At 39.2% G+C, this 19155-nt stretch overlaps 1 protein-coding gene and 1 long non-coding RNA gene across 4 annotated transcripts; one reads left to right on the top strand and one right to left on the bottom strand.

The window, feature by feature from the left end:
- Positions 1–1686: 1686 nt before the first annotated feature.
- On the bottom strand, positions 1687–7571 carry LOC116161562 (nose resistant to fluoxetine protein 6-like; the record flags this gene model as incomplete). The annotated part of the gene is made up of 12 exons (XM_031474950.1): positions 1687–2599; positions 2647–2792; positions 2841–3024; positions 3187–3387; positions 5940–5970; positions 6023–6216; positions 6265–6427; positions 6474–6634; positions 6682–6875; positions 6922–6998; positions 7046–7239; positions 7401–7571. Coding segments are annotated over 12 exons (1830 nt in total), but the record flags the coding sequence as incomplete, so codon positions are not given.
- A 2579-nt stretch (positions 7572–10150) lies between these two features.
- On the top strand, positions 10151–12411 carry LOC116161266. 3 transcript variants are annotated; one of them, XR_004143385.1, is made up of 8 exons: positions 10151–10983; positions 11053–11160; positions 11220–11318; positions 11379–11473; positions 11532–11680; positions 11745–11827; positions 11919–12104; positions 12156–12411. It is a non-coding gene; the product is annotated as an uncharacterized LOC116161266 (long non-coding RNA). The 3 variants fall into 3 exon arrangements; XR_004143386.1 differs by having other exon boundaries at positions 11050–11160; XR_004143384.1 differs by lacking the exon at positions 10151–10983 and having other exon boundaries at positions 11015–11160.
- The last annotated feature ends 6744 nt before the right edge of the window (positions 12412–19155 follow it).

Below are 19155 nucleotides of genomic sequence, written 5' to 3'. Positions count from 1 at the left end.
CGATTTTTGGTAAAAAAGGAAGGCTATACACTGCCCTTTTTTGACGCCTGAAAAAAAATTGTCTGAGATCGACCGGGAAAAAACATTTTCTTATACAGTTTGGCCCGTAGAATCCATAATTTCAAACAGTTCCAAGATTGGACTACTAGATCAAAAGTTACAGCCCTTTGAACAACAAAAATTGGTTTTCTTTAATTAACTATCTATTGCGATTATACTGACACAAAACTAGCATATGAAGGGAGTTTTAATTTTGCGATCAATTCACAAAATTGCGAGCGTTTCTTAATTACAATTACATAATTCCAAGACGAAACAATCAGTCCAATTCTGTAACTTAAAATAACCTTAGCAACTTGCTAATAGTGAAGGTAATTGCTAGATAAGCAATATTTGTTAAAAGTGGTATTCTGTACTGACAAACTTAGCAATGTTGCCTAACATTTTAACAATTCAATTGCTTGACCCTAGCAATAGGTAAAGTGCTGTTGTTAAGTCTTAGCAAGTGTATTTCACCCGTTCAAATATGGCAGGTGGGTGGTTTAAATCTCGGTTTAAATACGAATTTTTAAACGCTGTTGAAGATTCAATTCTTCTCATAATTCATATAGTTTTTAATATCGTTTGTTTGGAGCAGTTCTTTCATGAACTAACATGGCATTTTTGCGCATTTTCCAAAGAAGTTGGGTGCGCTATTGCAGCCACTTTCTCTGTCCGTCTGTCCGAGGCCTTAACTACTCCTACAGTTCAAGATATTTAGTTCGTTCTTTTTGCATTCGGTAGCGTATAACTCTGGCATTTGAGCCAAGCAAAATCTTGACGATTAAACGGAGCAATGTCAACTTTCCTTTTTATAGAGAAATTTTTTTGAAATTTTAAACATAGCTGTCTCTAATAAAGATAAGCATATCGCATATTGTAAACATCAGATGTGCGCATGCGCAAACTGGCCAACTGCCAAATTTCTTATTTCTTATTTATAGAGAAATTTTAATAACAGATGCTTCTAGGAAATATAATCGCATTGGGCAGCTGAACCAAGTAAAATCGTAACAATTACACTGCGCATCCGCATTATGTCCATTTAGTTACCTTTTAGTAACTACTGATCAATGCATGGAAAATGCGCTAAAGTTAATCGCCTTAGGGCGAAAACTTTTTTACTTGTTTTCTAAATATGGAATGTTGCTCCTATGTTGTTCTAGCGCCACGCTGTTTGGTATCTGTATTTTCCATGGCGAGCAAATACAAATTACAAGTCGCATGTCACTTTTAAAGCACAACGCGCCTAATCGGTTAAACTTAAATCAAAAATATACCGAACCTTACAATTAAAAAGTTTAGACAGTTGTGAATTTAGGTGGTAAGGGTTCAGTAGGCCTAATGCGTCTAATTTTAGGCCCAGTGACAACACTCTGTCACTAAGTTCTGACTAGTTCGTAGCAATTTGACGAAGTGTAGGAATATTAGCATTATTGCTCAAGTTGGTAGTTAGAGAATGACAAATTTGTTATTATTGCTCATAATATTGCTAGAATTTTGTGTGAGCAATCTTGCTATAGTTAGATCTGTCTTAATTTTTCATTTATAGCAATTAATCTTTCTTGAATTAATTAATTTAGACCTGTGCACAATTTTTGCTTTCGTACCTAATTAGAGGTAATTAGGCATGGTATTTTTGTTAATTAATTAATTATGTAATTTCTATCCAAAACGATACAGTTACAATAAGTAATTAGTGAGGAATGTAGTACTTTTTCTCACTTCCACTGGATAGTCTTGTACAAATGGATTCCGTTTCTCTTGTAATTGATGCAACCTGGCTACTGCTAATGATCGTGATTGTTCCATCATGATGGGCTCGTTTTTCAACGGTGCCGTCTTGTGGTGGTGTTTCTGTAGAGGTCCTTGCACCATTGTTCGTCCCTGCGTGTTGTGATTGCCACTTCCACTTCTTCTAGTTCCAAGAGCTTGGATAATTGTTGTTCTTCCGTGGTGGATACCATCCCAATGATCGGTCTTCCTGTTCCTGTCTTTTCGTGGTATTGTGCTTGCATGGAAATGATCCAACTAAACTTTGCTTGTTGTGCCAACAAAGGATGGTCCCTTCCTCTATACGCCTTTCACGATTGTTCTTGGGCGCCTAGTAGATTCGTTAGGTGTTGAGTCTGCCAGCACCACGTTTTTCCATGGCTCCAGATCGAACTCCATGGACTTCTTTGGGAGCATCCCCGGTAATTTTGGAAGGACGATTAGTTCCGTTGCTCGCTTGCCTGGACCTTGGACCTTGCGGTCTTCCCCCAGTCTTGAGACTTGGGCTCTGGTTTAAAGGAGATTTATAACCCTAAGTATAGATTCCTTAGCATGTTCCTCATCAGTGTCAGGTTGCAGGGTATGTGTCAAAGTGTATGTGGTAAAGCTTACGTTTATTAAATTTAGAAAAACCTCACAATGCAAAAAATACCAGTTACTTCATTCGTATAAACTACAGTTTTTTCAAAAGGGCGTTCGCAAACGTCTGCGTGGGTAACTCGACGGACAAGGAAAGTACCAAGCCGATCAAGAAGGAGTACAGCAAATCTCCTGGGATTTGATGAACCTTAAAACATACCTCAAGTGGAATCAGGCTCATCGCCATAGACTTACCGTCATCTCAAAGCCGGTTATGAAAGGTGGTACTCGCATCGTGAAGATCGAGTACACTATAATTGGACTTTGTACCAAATACATGCAGTACGTCAATTTAGATACGATTTTAAATGGCGAACACGACAGGAAGCTGTTGATTGGACCTGAAAAATATCGGAAAGTGCATTTCGCCACCTATTCTTGCTAGTTACCCGCGTAACCGAGTTTGCAGCAGTAAATGATCCACGCAAGGGACAGTACGAACGCCGTCGGCGACAAGGACAGGTAAATGGAGCTGATCCACTTGTTGTATCTGGCGTTGAGTATGGCGCTCGCTCCGAAAACATGAGCGAAGCAAATAACGAGGGCCACGAACAAAATTCTCTGGGCGATCGGCTATAATAATAATAATAATATTTATTCCTCAACTGTTTTACATGAGATATATTTACAAACATAAACAAAAATTAATATAAGGAAATATAGAGGCATAGAGGAAAAAAAAATATAAATATAACAAGAACGAAACGTTCGAGCAAGATCGTGTCGGTAACTCACCTTTCGAATCGGACTTGGGTTGTTATTTGTAAGGTGTAGGAAATATCCAAAGATTAAGCCAATGAGCCATGGCGATGCCCTTGTTGGTGTCAGGGTGTAGTAAGCAATTGCGAATGGTACAGGTCCTGTAAAAAAATTTTTCAAAATGGCTGTTTTCGAGAGACTGATATCAACTTCTTTATTTCTTATGGACGCTATTTTAGATTTTTACGTCACTCGATAGAGAAAAACTACAAAACCAGTGATACTAAACAGTTGGGATTCAACCTTGCATTTTTGCCTCGAATTACTATGTATTTCTTATGGCAATGATTCCATGGCTGATTGCTATTGACACACATTGTAAACTTCAAGGCAAAAATGCAAGGTTGATTTCCAAATGAAATACTAAGTTTTTAGTATCATCGGTTTTGTAATTTTGTTCTCTATCGAGTGACGTAATAATCTAAATTGGCGTCCATAAGAAATAAAGAAGTTGATTAAAAAATTTTTTTTATTATACTTCATTGAAATCACCTTATTTACACCTGTATTAGAAATAATGGTATCTGGCCTTTTCCAGGCTAGTGCACGGAAAAACTTTTATTTGTTACTCAGTTGTAAACGTTGATTAACAAGACAAAACGCAAACGGGTAAACGTCATGTTTAAACGCTACTGACTTGTAAAACTGACAGCAGACCTGTAAAACTGACAGCAGACTTGTAAAACTGACAGCAGACCTGTAAAAATTTTACAAGTTAGTAATCTAGTAATTTCATTGGCCAGAATTAATGCGAAGTCTCTGTTATATGGATCACATGATATTTTAGACATTTCTTCAAGATCAATTTAAGAACTAATTATTTACGTTTACAAATGAGTAACAAATAAAATATTGTACATTATACGCCAGGTAAAAGTTTTTACTGGCTCTAGGAGATGACAGGCTCGCCTAACGGCTCGCCAGTCAACTTCTCCTATCGCCAGTAAAAACTCACTTACCTGGCTAATAATGTAAAATACTATTCCCGATCCCTTTGATTCTTTCCGTGCGCTGAATATAAATACCCAAAATATTGCTTTGAAATACAAATTTACAGGGAAGTAAAGTAATTTTCAGAAAATCTATATGCGTTGTAATGTTTCATATGTAAGTATTTTGCGTTTTAATTCGTAGATGTTTGAATATTTAGATAAACTTCTTTGAGAATTTGTGACATTTTTTGACGTTTCGTCAATCTTATCTGAACTAAACTAATTAAACAAATCGCCTTTGGAATGATTTGAGAGTAACCATGAAAACGCATATTCTATAACTGTCACAAAATAAAAATGTTAGCGAGTTTGTCGTTTTTTATGTTATCGATTTAAAAGAAGTATAATAAAAAATATCGTTCATTACACGTCCAGAAATGCTTTTTTCGTGCTTGCATGGCTTCCCGTGTTCGGCTACGCCTCACACGGGAATTTGCCACGCGCGCACGGAAAAAGCCTGCTTTCCGGACTCCTAATGAAATATAGTATTTTATTATACCTGAATCACAATCTCCGTTTTAAACACTCAAATGCGTGCGAAAAAGGCCTTTAAAACACACGTGCTTTAAAGTTGCTAAGTAACGATACTTCAAGTATGACTTTTGAAACTGTCATCTGGATGAAATAAAAATCCTCTTAGGTCGCTTTCTGTAAATGCAGAACATTTCTTTGGCTTTTGTACCTATCCTTTGGTTGAAGCTTTCACAAACGCGCGGAATTTAGGGTATGCTTCCAAATCTGTTCCACTTTTTAATCGCAGCATTGCTTTAAAGTTTTGAATGAATGCACCAAAATATAGAAGATTTAAATACCTTTGACATTTCCTTCATATATATGCCAGCATTATCGATGCATTTAAGACTTTATTCGTAAGTAGCTTCCTATTCATCCATGGAAACAACTTTTCATATGCTTGATAATAGGCTTTACTGGATTGAGATTGTACACCTACCAACGTTTGTTTAGATTTTACAACAAGCGATTTAATGGATCTTTTTCAACGGAAATCGTTTTATTCACGAAGACGACAATTTTTATAAACAAACGTCAAGTGACATTTCCATGGCAATCGTGAAATTACGAACACCCAGCCCACTTAATTAGACATGTATTCGAGTGTAACGTCAATATGATTTCATTGAATTTCCTATTTTTAAATTATACTGCAGGTATAATAAAAAATACTATAAGATACACGTGTATAATTGGTTTTTAAAGCACTTGCAACGTTAAAGGCACTCCGCTTTGCGTCGTGCCCTTAACCTCGTTGCGCGTGCTTTAAAGACTTGATTATACACTTGTATCTTAATATACTATTTTACACCCATTGAATTTATCCCATCGAATCTTGAAACTTTTTTCGATTTCTCTTTTTTACTAAAATATTTCATCTTTTTAAAAATGGAAATTTTCACTTTTTCCAATTATCTTTCAAAATATCGCATCGGAATACCCATCAGCATCAAAAACTAGTAATAATAACAAAAATAGCCATGTTATCCTACTAAATTTCAGACACCTTCACCCTGTATACTACTGCTTTGATATACTTCGCAGTTAAAAAGTATCCTTTCCGAGCGACCCAAAGGCGACTTTAGCATTAGCCATGAATCATAAATTCATAACCATACAGGGTTTTTAGAAGCCCCAAAAGAATAACCTTTAAGATCGGTACAGGTCATTTTTGTCTTCAAGGGCTCTTAATGGCTGTCTTTATTCTTAATTGGCCCCAAAAACCAGGGTTTTCGCAATACTCATCTCAACTAATCTGACGATTGTTCTCAAAGCGACAGCTTTAACCAGAGAATTAGCTTACTTACAGGTTGTTACACTGAGCCGCCACCCGAAATTCCGCAATCCACGCAAGCGCAAAAACGAACGCAACGCAGCAGACGTCTAGAAAAACTGTTGTTACTAAAGCCTTCTTCGGCCAGCGTCGTAGAGGGATTAGTAGCAATGGCGTCAGAAGAAATAACTGAAAATCTGCAGCCGCATACCATGTTTGTGGAAGGCACTGAAACGAAGTGTTTAGATGGTGTCTTTACCTTTAGATGGCCGATACCGCTGGCTGTGTAAAGGTTTGAATATACAGCATGTTGCCCCACCATCTGTGAACACAAGGTTCGATTATATTTTTATTGAAGTCTGGCCATAGTGGTCCGGAACCTAAATACTTGGTCACTGTCGCTACAAACAAGGCTACAATAGCCATCGAGGGAGTCAACCTTTAACACTCAAATATAAAACTCCTCTTTCACTCGACTTGCTCACCTCATATATCTGTTAACGTAGTGCAACATAATTCGAAACCTTTGCTGACTCGCCATTTTTTGGCAAAATCCATACGTAATCATCGAACCTGACAAAAAGAAGAAAACGTCCATGGAAAAGTCCGCTTTTACTAATGGCATGTTTTGTGTCTGGTGTACCCACTAAATTATAAGTTTAGTTACTCTGTGCAGGAAAGCAAAAGTCTCACGTGATTTATGTAGAACTTATTTCTGTACTTAAAGGCAAAGGAATAGAAATAGCGATGGAATGCAATGACTACAATGATTGCTATTGAGCGAAGCCCATGCAGGCAGGTTATTTCCTTGGAGGCGGACTTCGTGTTGAAGATATTCTTGAGGTTTGTGTACACCGAAAATGCCGACAAAAGGGCATTTGGAGCCTCTGTAAGCAGTCGTTACTCAATTGCCGATAGTGTGGAACGTCTTACGTTTCTCACGGAACTTTTTACGTAGGTCGTAGATTGTAGACGCCACCATCAGCAATGCTAAACATACAAAAATGGTCCTAAAAATCTGATGAGTACCATATTGCTCTTTTGAGAGTAGACTTACACTCCAAATATACCTCCAATATCCAATACCGGCCGTTCCGCTAAAAGTTGGCAGTAAGTGTCGTCAGTGGTTAAGTTGATTCCAAAGCCTCTGAAGAGATTTTGAACGTCCGTCGCTGAACAAGCGTCAGGAAGGCAAGTTGAAAATGCCAATGAGTTCAGATGTTCGGAAAATTGAATTTCAGCGCTGATGTTCTACAACAGTCCCTGAACTATTAACCCAAAAATTTTTGGTCATCGCCTCCACATTTGTCTCATAACAGGCAATTAAGGAATTAAATTGACACTAGTAGAGGAGACACGCGCTCATTGGATATCGAGAAGGGTCACGCGCAAACCTCGAAAATTCTACTCACCTTAGTTGCATTTACGAAAATTGAGCCCATGCAGTACTGCCCCGTAAAACTGGACCCTTCGGGTTCCTCGTTTAACTTCGTGACATAGAGGCACTCATCAAATGAACCCAGCTCGGCCAGATTCCCGTCCAATACTCCAGCCGGAAGCTTTCCAGTGGAGTCGTACACTAAAAAAGTAGCCGATCTCTTCGGGAGGATATCGAAGGTGACTTACTCGTTAACGCCCACTCCTCCCTCGACCGAAGGCCGTCTACGTACTCGCTCAATTGTGCCGAACAGTTCCAAGATACCGCCGTTGCGTTGCGTAACAGAAAAGATTCGAGGGCATCGGAAAGCATACGTGGCGACGAAAGTGCCTCGAAGTTGTAATCGAAAACGTCTCCTTTCGTCCCGGCGACGAGGAGAATCAGGCACAACAGTTTTTGGGGAGCCATCGTGGCATATTGTGGATTCGTTCTGCAGTAGAGACGATTATAACATGGCCTGATTTAATGGACGGCATACCATAAAAAAATCGTGCCTGGATTACTTAATAAACGATGGAAGAGCTCACAATAAACTTACGGATTACAGCTTTCAACGTAACGGTACGTTTATGTTATCTAAAGCTCACTTCAAAACAAACTAATATTCCAGATTTAAGATTCAAGAAGGTGTAAGGTTCTAGGAGGATTTAGACATAATTTCAAGATTGATTGGGATGATTCGGAATTGGTCATGCTTCAAGGTCCATTATATTTCACGCAATTATGGCAGGTATAAAATGTTTCACTGATGAAAAGGATTAATGATGAACCCCCAATAAACTTTTGGATACGAGCGTCGAACGTAAATAGCACTTATCAGATTTCATGTTAAACAAAACTTAAAAATGTGTTTCATTTCGTAAGTGAGTCCTACATATTGCGTAATAAAGAAAAATTGGGCTTACTTCTGAATCAGAAATTCTTCTTCTTCTTTGTCGTCGGATGTGGGTTTCTTGTCCTGTATCCAATTCCTCCATTTCTTCCTGTCTCTTCCTAGGATTTTCATTTTCCCTGCCGTCTTTCCTCTTTCCGTCCCTCTTTCTCGGATTTGGTCCATCCATTCTCTTCTTGGCCTTACCCTTACCTTCCTTTTTGGTTTTTCCATTTTAGTTATTCATCTTGTAAGTCTGTCTGTTATTTCTTTTTTATTTTTTCCGTTATTGGCTCTTGTTCTGCTATTTCTCTGATCGGATCATTTCTTTGTTTTTTTTCATACCATTTACTTTACTTTCATCCTTTTTCACAGTGTATTTTTGTTTTCACCCCTATGCGAGCCCCTATGTCTATTTTTTTGTTTTGTTTATTACGTAATATATTGTTGATTTATTAGCTCAGTTTGATAACCACCGCTTCTAGTTTCCCTTCCTTCGTTGTTATACTTCCCATAAATTCGTATGTATAATTTATTTCTTTGTCGATCTGGACGTCTACGTATAACAGGCAACTCACTTTAGCTGCTTCTGTGCCCAATGACTGTATCCATTTCGTTGTATTTTTCTTTAATTTGTTTAGCAATTTTGGCTTCTCTCTTTCCCTCTCTTATATTTCTTAATATATACGTCTTGTCGTTTTGTCTGTCTTTTCGGTCAAATGCTGCCTGTTCCTCTCCCAGTTTCGGTTGCCGATTTTGATTGTGTTGTATGCTTCTTCGACTTCTTCTCTCTTTATTGTTTATTCATGTTCCACTTGTTCTTCTCTTGATGTTATTTTGTCTTCTGGCCACTGTCGTGTTATACTTTATTCTGAAATGTTCTTTCCATGTTTTGAATGTTTCTTTTGTGTCTGTTAGTGTTTGTCCCTGCTTGCTTTTAATTTTTTTTTTTTTTTTTTGTCAGGTGGGGAAATGCATTATGCACACTCCGGATGGAAAAGTCCGGAGTAGTGTGGGACTCTCACCCACTAAAACCCCACCTGAGGCTTCGGCTTCTAGGGTCATTCGCCTTTATACATACTTTTACACAGAAAAAGATGACTATATAAGTACAATGGGACAGAAACGGATCTAGTTACATTTATTAACATACAAAACCAACAATTTAAAAATATCACAGATCATTTGCTATACCAATTCTTTGGGTGAAGGCAAGAGTATTTTTACATTGCTCTTTGTTTTTAAAGTTATTTTCCCATGCAGGGTCGATATTAAAGAGCACACGTACATCTGTGTACTGCGGACAGACAGAAATAATATGATGTGGTGTTAAAATAACACCACATTGTTCGCATAGTGGCCGTTCTTCGCCCTCCAACAAATATCCATGAGTGAGGGCAGTATGCCCCAGCCGGAGTCTGTACAGCCTGATCAAGTTCAAACGCCCAACGTCGATATAAAATAGCGGATCCAGACTCTGTTTGATCTTCTTCAAAGCCGTATCAGTCTCCGACCACTGTTCACTCCACCGCTCATAAATTTTCGTCTTCACAAGTTCACGTCGTGCAATAGATGATATATTCGTAAAGTCAACGTTATCCAGTTGGAGATAGTTTAATACCTCTCTAGCTCTAACACCTAACGATCTACATCTATTTAGTCGAGCAATTGTAGTTGCATCAGTAAGTGATATAAAATTTGGATGTTTATCATCTATCCTTACTTTTATATAATAGTTTGCGACAATCTGTTTCCGGCGTAGAGCTAGAGGGGGAATATTTGCCTCGACGTGGAGCGATGTTACCGGACTTGTTGGATATGCTCCCAAAGAGTAGCGAATAGCCAGGTTCTGAATCTTGTCAAGTTTCTCAAGCAAAGTATTACTGCCACATGTAGAGTACGCTGCACATCCATAATCCATCCTTGACAGGATGAGGGCCTTATAAATATCTAGGAGGGTCTTAGGGTGAGCTCCCCACCTACGATGAGCTAGAACTCTCATAATGTTCAGCGATTTTCTACATGTAGCCGCAACATTCTCCAAATGCTTTGACCATCGTAATTCCCTATCAAAGGTAAGTCCGAGGAACTTGACTTCTTGGACAACACTGATTATACGATTGTTCATAAACAAAACGGGGTCATAGTGGGGCTTACGGAGTCGACAAAAGTGAACAACCTTTGTCTTCTCCTCCGACAGCACGTACCCGACAGCATTGGCGTTATGACAAATGATGTTAATTGCCGTTTGTAGGTTTCGAGTTATTGTGCCAACCGTCTTACCAGAACAACAAACCATTAAATCGTCTACGTATAAGCATTTATCAATTGACTCCTCAACACCTTTGGCTATTTCATTTATGGCGATGCCGAACAGGGAACAACTAAGTGTTGACCCCTGCGGCACACCATTTTCTAAAACATACTCTTTGGAGTTGATATCGCCGATTCTTACACAGAACTTCCTATCCTCTAAAAAGGATTTTATAAATTTAGGTAAATTCCCTCGAAGATTGTATTTATACATATTTTGCATTATTCCATATCTCCAAGTCATGTCATAAGCACCTTTTATATCGAAGAAGACCGCAACCAGATGTTCACCACTGTCAAATGCCCTCAGAATTCTGTCTGTCAGTTTGACCAGATGGTCTACCGTTGACCGTCCTTTCCGAAAACCAGTTTGGTAAGGCACGTATACGTTAATGCTTTCGAGAAATGTTTGTAGCCGCACATTAACCATTTTTTCTAGCAGTTTTCCCAAGCAAGATGTCAAACTAATTGGGCGATAACTTTGTGCCTGCAACGGATCTTTTCCTGGTTTCGGTATAGGAATTACGATGGCTTGCTTCCATTCTGAGGGGTAGGTAGAATCATTCCAGCAGTTGTTGAAGAATCTTAAGATGGTATTTTTCATTTCAGAACTACAGTGGCGAAGCATCTGGTTATGGATAGCGTCTTCTCCCGGTGAACATGACTTGGTGTTACGGATTGCTGCCTCCAATTCTTCTACAGTAAAAGGTACGTTGCAGTTCTGTATATCATCTGTGTTAAAGTCAATTAATACTGCTTCTTTTTCAGGTTTGGTATCTAGAAAGGTGTTGGAATAGTTTGACGAGCTACTGACTTTATAGAACTGATCTGCAATTATGTTAGTTATGTCTTGCAGTTTATTGGTAATTATTCCATCGGAATTGCGCAAAAACACCGGATGACTGCAGCTGTTTTTTCCAGATATAGCTCCGACTTTCTTCCAGACATCATTACTGGTAGTCTCTGGTGTCATGGTTGTTACATAATGTTGCCATGAAATTCTTTGGGCTTCTAGTATTCCCCTACGACACTGAGATCTTCGTTTTTTGAACTCTACAAGATTCTCCAACGTAGGATTTCGACGAAATTTATTTAGAGCTTTTTTCTTTAATGCTATTTTTTCTTTGATTTCAGGTGACCACCACGGGACCATCTTTCGCCTATTGCCAGGTTTAGATTTAGGTATGCTGGCGTCAGCAGCGTTTATGATGGAAGAGGTAATGGTTTTAACATTTAGATTGTCTTGATTAGGAGGGACGAGGACTTGTGTGAAGAGTTCCCAATTTGCTACTTGGATTTTATATTTAGCTATCGTTTTTATTGGAAGATTGTGACCCCTGACTGTGATAATAATGGGAAAATGGTCACTATGATGTAGATCATCTTCCACCTCCCATTTCAGGCTAGTATGTATACCTGGTGAACATACTGATACATCGATGGAGTCAAATGTGCCTGATCCTGCATTGAAAAATGTAGCGGAGCCATCATTTAGTAAGCTTAAGTTACTATTTTCAATCAGGTCCAACAGTTCTTTCCCTCTAGCATCATTTGATCTGGAGCCCCAAACGGTGTTGTGGGAATTAAAATCCCCAACAAGAATAAATGGTGGTGGAAGCTGCCCAATAATTTTTCGAATTTCTTCGACATCATAATTTGTATTGGGAGTGTAAATATTACAAAGTGTACACGATCTACTAATTTCAAGTTTAACGGCTACAGCCTGGTAAGTTGTATGTAATTTAACTTGTTTATAAGGTGTTCCTTTGTGAATGAGAAATGCTACTCCTCCACAGGCTCTTGCAGGTGAGTAGAAATCCTTTCTAATTTAATTGCTTTTGTTTCTTTTTATGTATCCTTTTATTCTCGTCCAGAATTGCCTACAGGCTGTTCTATGTTCTTCTGTTATCCCTTCTCCAAACTCCTTCCAGGATTCTTTCTTTGCTATTTCGATTTCAGTTTTCCCTGTGTTTCTCCTTCGTTGTTTGTCTTTGCTTTCCATGCTATTTTCTTATATTTTGTCAGCCTTTGTATATCTCTATTCCACCACTTCGTCCTCTTGACGTGTTTACTGTATTTTCTCGTCCCACATATTTTCGCTGTTATCTTCAGCAGTGTCTCTTTGAAACTTATCCATCTTTCTTCTCAGGCCCAGTCTATTTTTCCTTCTGGTATTGTTCTCTTCTCTTCTTCCTTTCCATTTCATTTAATTATTCTAGGTTGTAGACATCACCATTTACTGTTGGTTTATTGTATCTAGTGATGTGGATTGTAAAATAACGATATGTAAGTTACATAAAAAACGGTTATATTACGCGTAACTTACAAGAGGTCGGTTTTTTTATGTAATTTATGTCTTTTATGAAATTTACGTAACTTACGTTTTTTATGTAAAAAAACCGTTACATAAATGTAATACCTATTTGATACATTTTGATCGGTACTACCACAGACCATCAACGGTACTACCAACGTAAACGATTCACCGTTGAATCTAGTTTGGTTTAATGAAGATGATACAGCATCTAATTCGCGATCTGGAACTTCTTCCTCCAAACGACGCGTGATGGCGAAATACCTACTGCTTGGGTATTTTATTTAATACACCAAAATATATAATTTAACAAGTGTTTTTGTTTTCAAACACTCACAAAATTCAAAAAGGTTTATGGAATTTAAAAAAAAAACATAAAAAACATAAATGACAGGTAATTTTACAAAAATATTTGTAAATTACATAAAAAACATAAATTACTGGTAATCTTCATGTAAAATTACGGTTTTTTTTAAATAAATGGTAAGTTACATAAATTACATAAAATACATAAAAAACATAAACAATTGGTAATTTTACACGTAATATTACGCACTTTAAAAAAAACGTGTAATTTAACATCACTAATTGTATCTAATCGCTTCGTAATATCTCTCTGTTCTGATTCTACTCCTGTGTTTTATCGGATCTTGGGTCTCCTTTGTCTCCTTCTATGTATATCGGATTTATGGCTCAGTGGTAGAGCATTGGGTTATAAATCCGGAGGTCGGGTGTTCGAACTTGGGTTGAGGTGAATTTTTCATCTGTGGCGGAGATGGAAATTACCTTAGACCAGTTCCGAGCATTCTACCCTCTACTCCGAATTAGGTTTTCCTGCAGTTTTCCTAATTCGTAAGGTAAATACCGGAGTAGTATAGACCAACTTAAGACCTTCTGCAGAGGCACCTCTAAATAGCATTATGCGGGTCACTCTGTAATTGGGCGCATGCCTGTTGAGGGCCCAAAACAAGAGAGGGATAAAATAAAAAATATATGTTTGTGCCTTTTAGTTTTTTTATCGTTTTTCGTATCTCCATTTTCGTTGCTCATTTCTTTAGTTCTACCAGCCGGGGTGGTGGTTCCTGGATGACCTCCCTGACCTTTAGCAAACGATCGTGATTGGTAAACGAATTGTGGCTAATTCTTATTAATTTTGGGGCGTAGAATCCAAAACAATTCGTACTTTTTCGATTAGACTTATCAACCAAAGTTATACACTAGAAACCAATTTCGAAAGAAAATTCAAAGGGCTGTAACTTTTGAACTAGTAGCCCAATCTTCGAACTGTTTGAAATTACGGATTCTACAGGGCGCATTCTATAAGAAAATTTTTTTTCCCGGTCGATCTGAGACCATTTTTTTTTCGGGGCTCAAAAGAAGGCAGTGTATAACCTTCCTTTTTTACCAAAAGTCGACTACATCAAAATTTCTCGCGAAAACGCTTTTTGGGAGAGGTCAAGTAAGTACCAAGATTTGTAAAAGAATATTTGACCTAAAAATCCAAACTTTTAAAAATTATCAACTCAACGAGTCTAATGTTTGACAGAGTCGAAGTTTGATAAACATCAAGGGTGTCAAAAATTTTAAAATTATTGAAGGTGTCAAAAGTCTCAGGTTTCAAGAACCTTCAAAATTAAGAGAGTCTCAAAGTGCTATTGAAACATTGACTGCAGTATTTCTTAACTTAACGTTGATTTCAAGCACGTTTGGCGTTTTCGGCCCTTGAATTTTCCACGGATGCGAAGAACTTGTTATATATATACCATTCTTTAAAAAGGCTTAAGGGTCTTTAAAAAGTTTCCTAAAAGGATTTATAGTCTCTTAAGTCAAGCAGTTCACCCACGGGTCTGAATGATTTCATGTTTCGCCAAGTGGTTAAAATTCAAAAAAATATCTCAGTAAATAAGAAAGTTGACTTTGCGCTGTGGAATTCGGACCGGCAAAGAGTGCAGATGAGTTTGTTTTCTTTAGTAAAGAACTCGTTAACTTTTAAACGCGAGACGGGTCCAGGCTTAATTCAAAATTACATTCGAAGCCCAAGCGGAATTTGTCTTTATCAAGACACGAATAACGCACGACGATTTAATTAAATGAGAGAAGCCACCGTTCCAAACGAATATAGTCTGAGCTTGGTATCCGGGAGGAGTTCCATGCTGGAAATAACCAGGATAGTAGCCATGATGCAGACGGAGGCAACAGCATGAGGGTAGCCACGTGGAATGTACAAGGGGCCCAAATAAAATGGACAAATTAAGAAAACAGGATATAGAGGTAGCCAGCCTACAGAAAACCAAACAAACGAGTGGGATGGCCGCGACGAGGAAGTACGATTGGTAGATAGGAGGAGGGAAGATGGAGAGAACCAGAAGAGGCACAGCAATCGTAATCAGGAAACACCGAGGCATTGATGTTGAGAAATTTAAAGAAAGAAGCGAGAATATATGTATGGCCCAAATCAAGGCAAGCTTAGGAAGACTAACGGTTATAGGATGCCACATCCCCTCGGACAAAAAAGGACAAGCGGAATTCAGCAAAATTATAGAGCAAAAGAGCGGAATATACCCGGACATCCTATTAGGCGACTTCAATGCTAGACGAAAGGGAAGGGGACGAAGGATAGGCAAAATGCTCAAGCACGAGCAAGACGTGATACATCTGCATGGACTGACAACATGGAGGAGAGGGATCTCTAAATCACAGATCGACCACATAGTAAAGACCAAGTTAAAAAAAATAATCATCACAGTAGGCATATTGGCAAAAACAGTAGGATCGGACCAAAAAATAGTGAGGGGGAAAGTAAGGGGAGGAGTGAAAAATGCGACAAGGAGGGAAAGGCCAAGGAGAAAAGTGAGAGAACTGAATGGGGGGATGTGAGACTTTTGACAGGGGAGAACTATAGAAAGGGCCCCGTCGCTCACTGATCTCGAAAAAGAGTCACACGGGAAAGTTATAGTTTGTAAAAACCAACTTATTTCGATGAGACCTTTCATTAGAATACCATGAAGGGTAGAACATGATGTTTACCCCCCCCCCCCACATTTCCTAAAGTTTAACTTGGCACCACTAAAGGCATATCTGTAGGTATGCAAAATCTGAGACCAATTGGTTGTCGTATGTAAAAGTTATGCACGTTTTACTTTCAAAAACAGCATCTCAGGAAATAATTTGTGGGGGAGCGGGCTTTTAGACAGCGAAATTTGATGTCCGCCTGGCACACCTTCAAGGTATAGGCTATCTACTGCACAAAATTCCAGGACTCTAGGACCATTCCCTAGAAGTAGTTCAAAACGGCAGAAGTGGGTCCCGACGGTCGGACGGATGGACAAAACGCAAACAATAGCACATTTTTTTTAATTCTTAAAAAATGCGCTAAAAACAGGAGGAAACAAAATCCCAAAAGTCAGGTCACCACAAGTAACAGACGATTACAAGATGTACGCAACCTACCCAAACCAAACGCGTGCCTAAGGGAATATAGGCAGCTGAGATATTGGGGGCATATAAACAGGGGGAACAAAAACCTCAAGGGGGCCATGAATCTACGTGCCTCGGAATAGAAAGTAGGCCGGCCGTGCTTCACATGGAACACCACTATAGACCAAACGGTGGCGGCCTCGGGAATTTCTATAGAGAGATGAGAAGAGTGGAGCAGAGACAAACACAAAATGAAAGAAAGAAAGAAAGCAGACGAGTACTGGAAGTGGAGGCAGAATTAGGCGGAAGTACAAGCAGTCAAGAGAAGGAGGAGACAGAGAGGGAAGAAGGAAGGGAGAAACAAAAAAAGGAATTATTGAGATCAATGGAACGAAGGGGGAGAGGCTATCAACAGGAAGCTCCCTCTGATGCAGTTTATACCAGTGGCGAAGCTGTGACCGTACTCTTTCGGGTCGGACAACCCAGTTAGCCGCCCCGTTAACCTCCCCAATACACAAAATTCACCTCATTATTTGGGGACAAATTCCCGTGGCAGTTGACTAAATTCTGGAGAGAACCAATAAGAAAGTTGACTTTGCGCTGTTGCAAAGATATAAACTACCAAATGCAAAAAGAACGAAGTATATAGGTATCTTAAAAACCGTAGGAGTAGGCCTCTGACTCCAGCATTAGTTAGACAATGAGCTCTTTAAAAATATGTACCTAATGAAAACCAGTGGTTGAGACTTAAAAAAATAAGCCCCCCCTAGACCATGTAGAAGTACGCCCCTGACCATTAATTTCCAGTACGTAGCAAACATTTTATAATTTTGGATATCATAAAAAGCTTCTTTAAAAAACCGTTTTTTTAAAGGCATATTCAGTGTTGTAGGCAACGTTTTCACCCTGTATATGGGCCATGTATAGCTTTTAAGAGATTTTAGGGGCCTTTCATGGTTCCTGCCTTTGTTAACTTTAGAAAACATTTAAGGGAAGAGACTTTTAATTTGTTTATTGAAGTTTGGGGATTTACGACAGTTTCTAAGGCCCAAAGTCGAACATTGAAAACACTTCGCAGTCAATCGAATGTACCTTTTCCAAGCGAGCTGAAGGAGAATTCGACACAAGCCATGCTACCATCTTACATTCGGTCTTCCGTAAAAGAACAGGTCCCGGAATTTACCGAACTCGCTTTCAAGTCGCTCGGAATTGACGAATTTGACAATTTAATCGGTCGGTTTGCTCGGCGCCCTTTGTTCCGGCGCCAATTTCAAGAAACAAATCTCGGATTGTGCCGAACTCGCTCGGCATTGATTTATGTGGTGCCGGCTTGAGATTCAGCAAAGAACAAATCTGGATTAGCCCCTAAAAACCTGCAGGGAAATACTCGCCTAAACTAATCGGGCGATTATTCTTCAGGCGAGTTTGTGGCCATTAACTTACACACTGTGAAACACGTGAGCAACGCGAAATTCCATTGTGAACGCAAGGGCAAACACGGATGCAATGCAGCAGGCGCCTAGAAAAGCCATCGTTACTAAACTCTTCTTCGTCCAGCGTCTCAGAAGGATCAGTAGCAAAGGTGTCAGAAGAAACAGCTGAGTATCTACAGCCATATACCAGGTGTGTGGCATGCACTAAAAGGAAGTGTTTAGATGGTGTCTTTACCTTTAGATGGCCGATACCATTGGCGGTGCAAAGTTTTGAATATACAGCATGTTGAACCACCAATTGTGAACACAAGGGTCGACTATAGTTTCATTGAATGCTGGCCATAGTGGACCTGAACCCAAATACTTGGTCACTGTCGCTACAAACAAGATTACAATAGCCATCGTGGGAGTCAACCTTAAACGCTCAAATTTAAAATTCCTCTTTCCTTCGACTTGCTCACCTCAAATATCTGTTGGCGTAGTGCGATATTACTCCGAACTTTTGCTGTTTCGCCAATTTTTGAAAATATCCATACGTAATCATCGAACCTGACAAAAAGAAGAAAATATCCATGGCAATGTCCGCTTTTATTAGAGGCATGTTTTGTATCTGTTGTACCCACTAAATTATGAGTCTGGTTACTTTCTGATTGAAAGGAAGTCAAAAAGCTCACGTGGATAGTAAAGAATTCATTTCTGTGCTTTTGGTGTAACACATAGTAATAGCGATGACCTGCAATGACTATGAACATTGCAATAGCGCGAACCCCGTGCAGGCAGGTAATTTCTCGGGGGGCGGACTTCGTGTCGAAGATCTTCTTGAGGTTTGTGTATATCGAAAATGCCGACAGAAGCGCATTTGGCGCACCTGTAAGCAGTCGTTAGTCAGTTGCTGATAGTGTTGAACGTCCTACGTTTCTCGATGAATTTGTTACGAAGGTCGTAGATTGTAGACGCGGCCATCAGCAATGGTAAACATACAAAAAAGGTCCTAAAAGGTCAATGAGTACCACCTGCTCCCTTGAGAGTAGACTTACAATCCAATGATACATCCGGTGTCCATTTCCGGCCGTTTCGCCAATGTTTGGCAGTGAGAGTCTTTAATGGTTAAGTTGATTCCAATGCCTCTGATGACATTTTGAACGTCCCCGCCTGAGCATCCTTCAGGGAGGCACGTGGGAAAGGCCAGTCTGTTCCCAATTTCGGGCACTTTGATTTCATTGCTGATGTTCTACAACAGCGGTTCTCATACTTACGTACTCGGCTCCTTTTACCTATTAACAAATTTGCCCACCCCCCACCCCCCTTGAATAGTATCAAAGGTCATAGGCAAGAGTCGATCCGCGGTGTTAAATGTACACTTTCGTAATCGAGAAGGTCA

The sequence above is a fragment of the Photinus pyralis genome, unplaced genomic scaffold (assembly GCF_008802855.1).
Source record: "Photinus pyralis isolate 1611_PpyrPB1 unplaced genomic scaffold, Ppyr1.3 Ppyr1.4_LG10, whole genome shotgun sequence".
Classification (NCBI taxonomy): Eukaryota; Metazoa; Arthropoda; class Insecta; order Coleoptera; family Lampyridae; genus Photinus; species Photinus pyralis.
The sequence above is the reverse complement of the archived record's forward strand: the minus strand, read 5'-3'. Positions and strand labels throughout refer to the sequence as shown.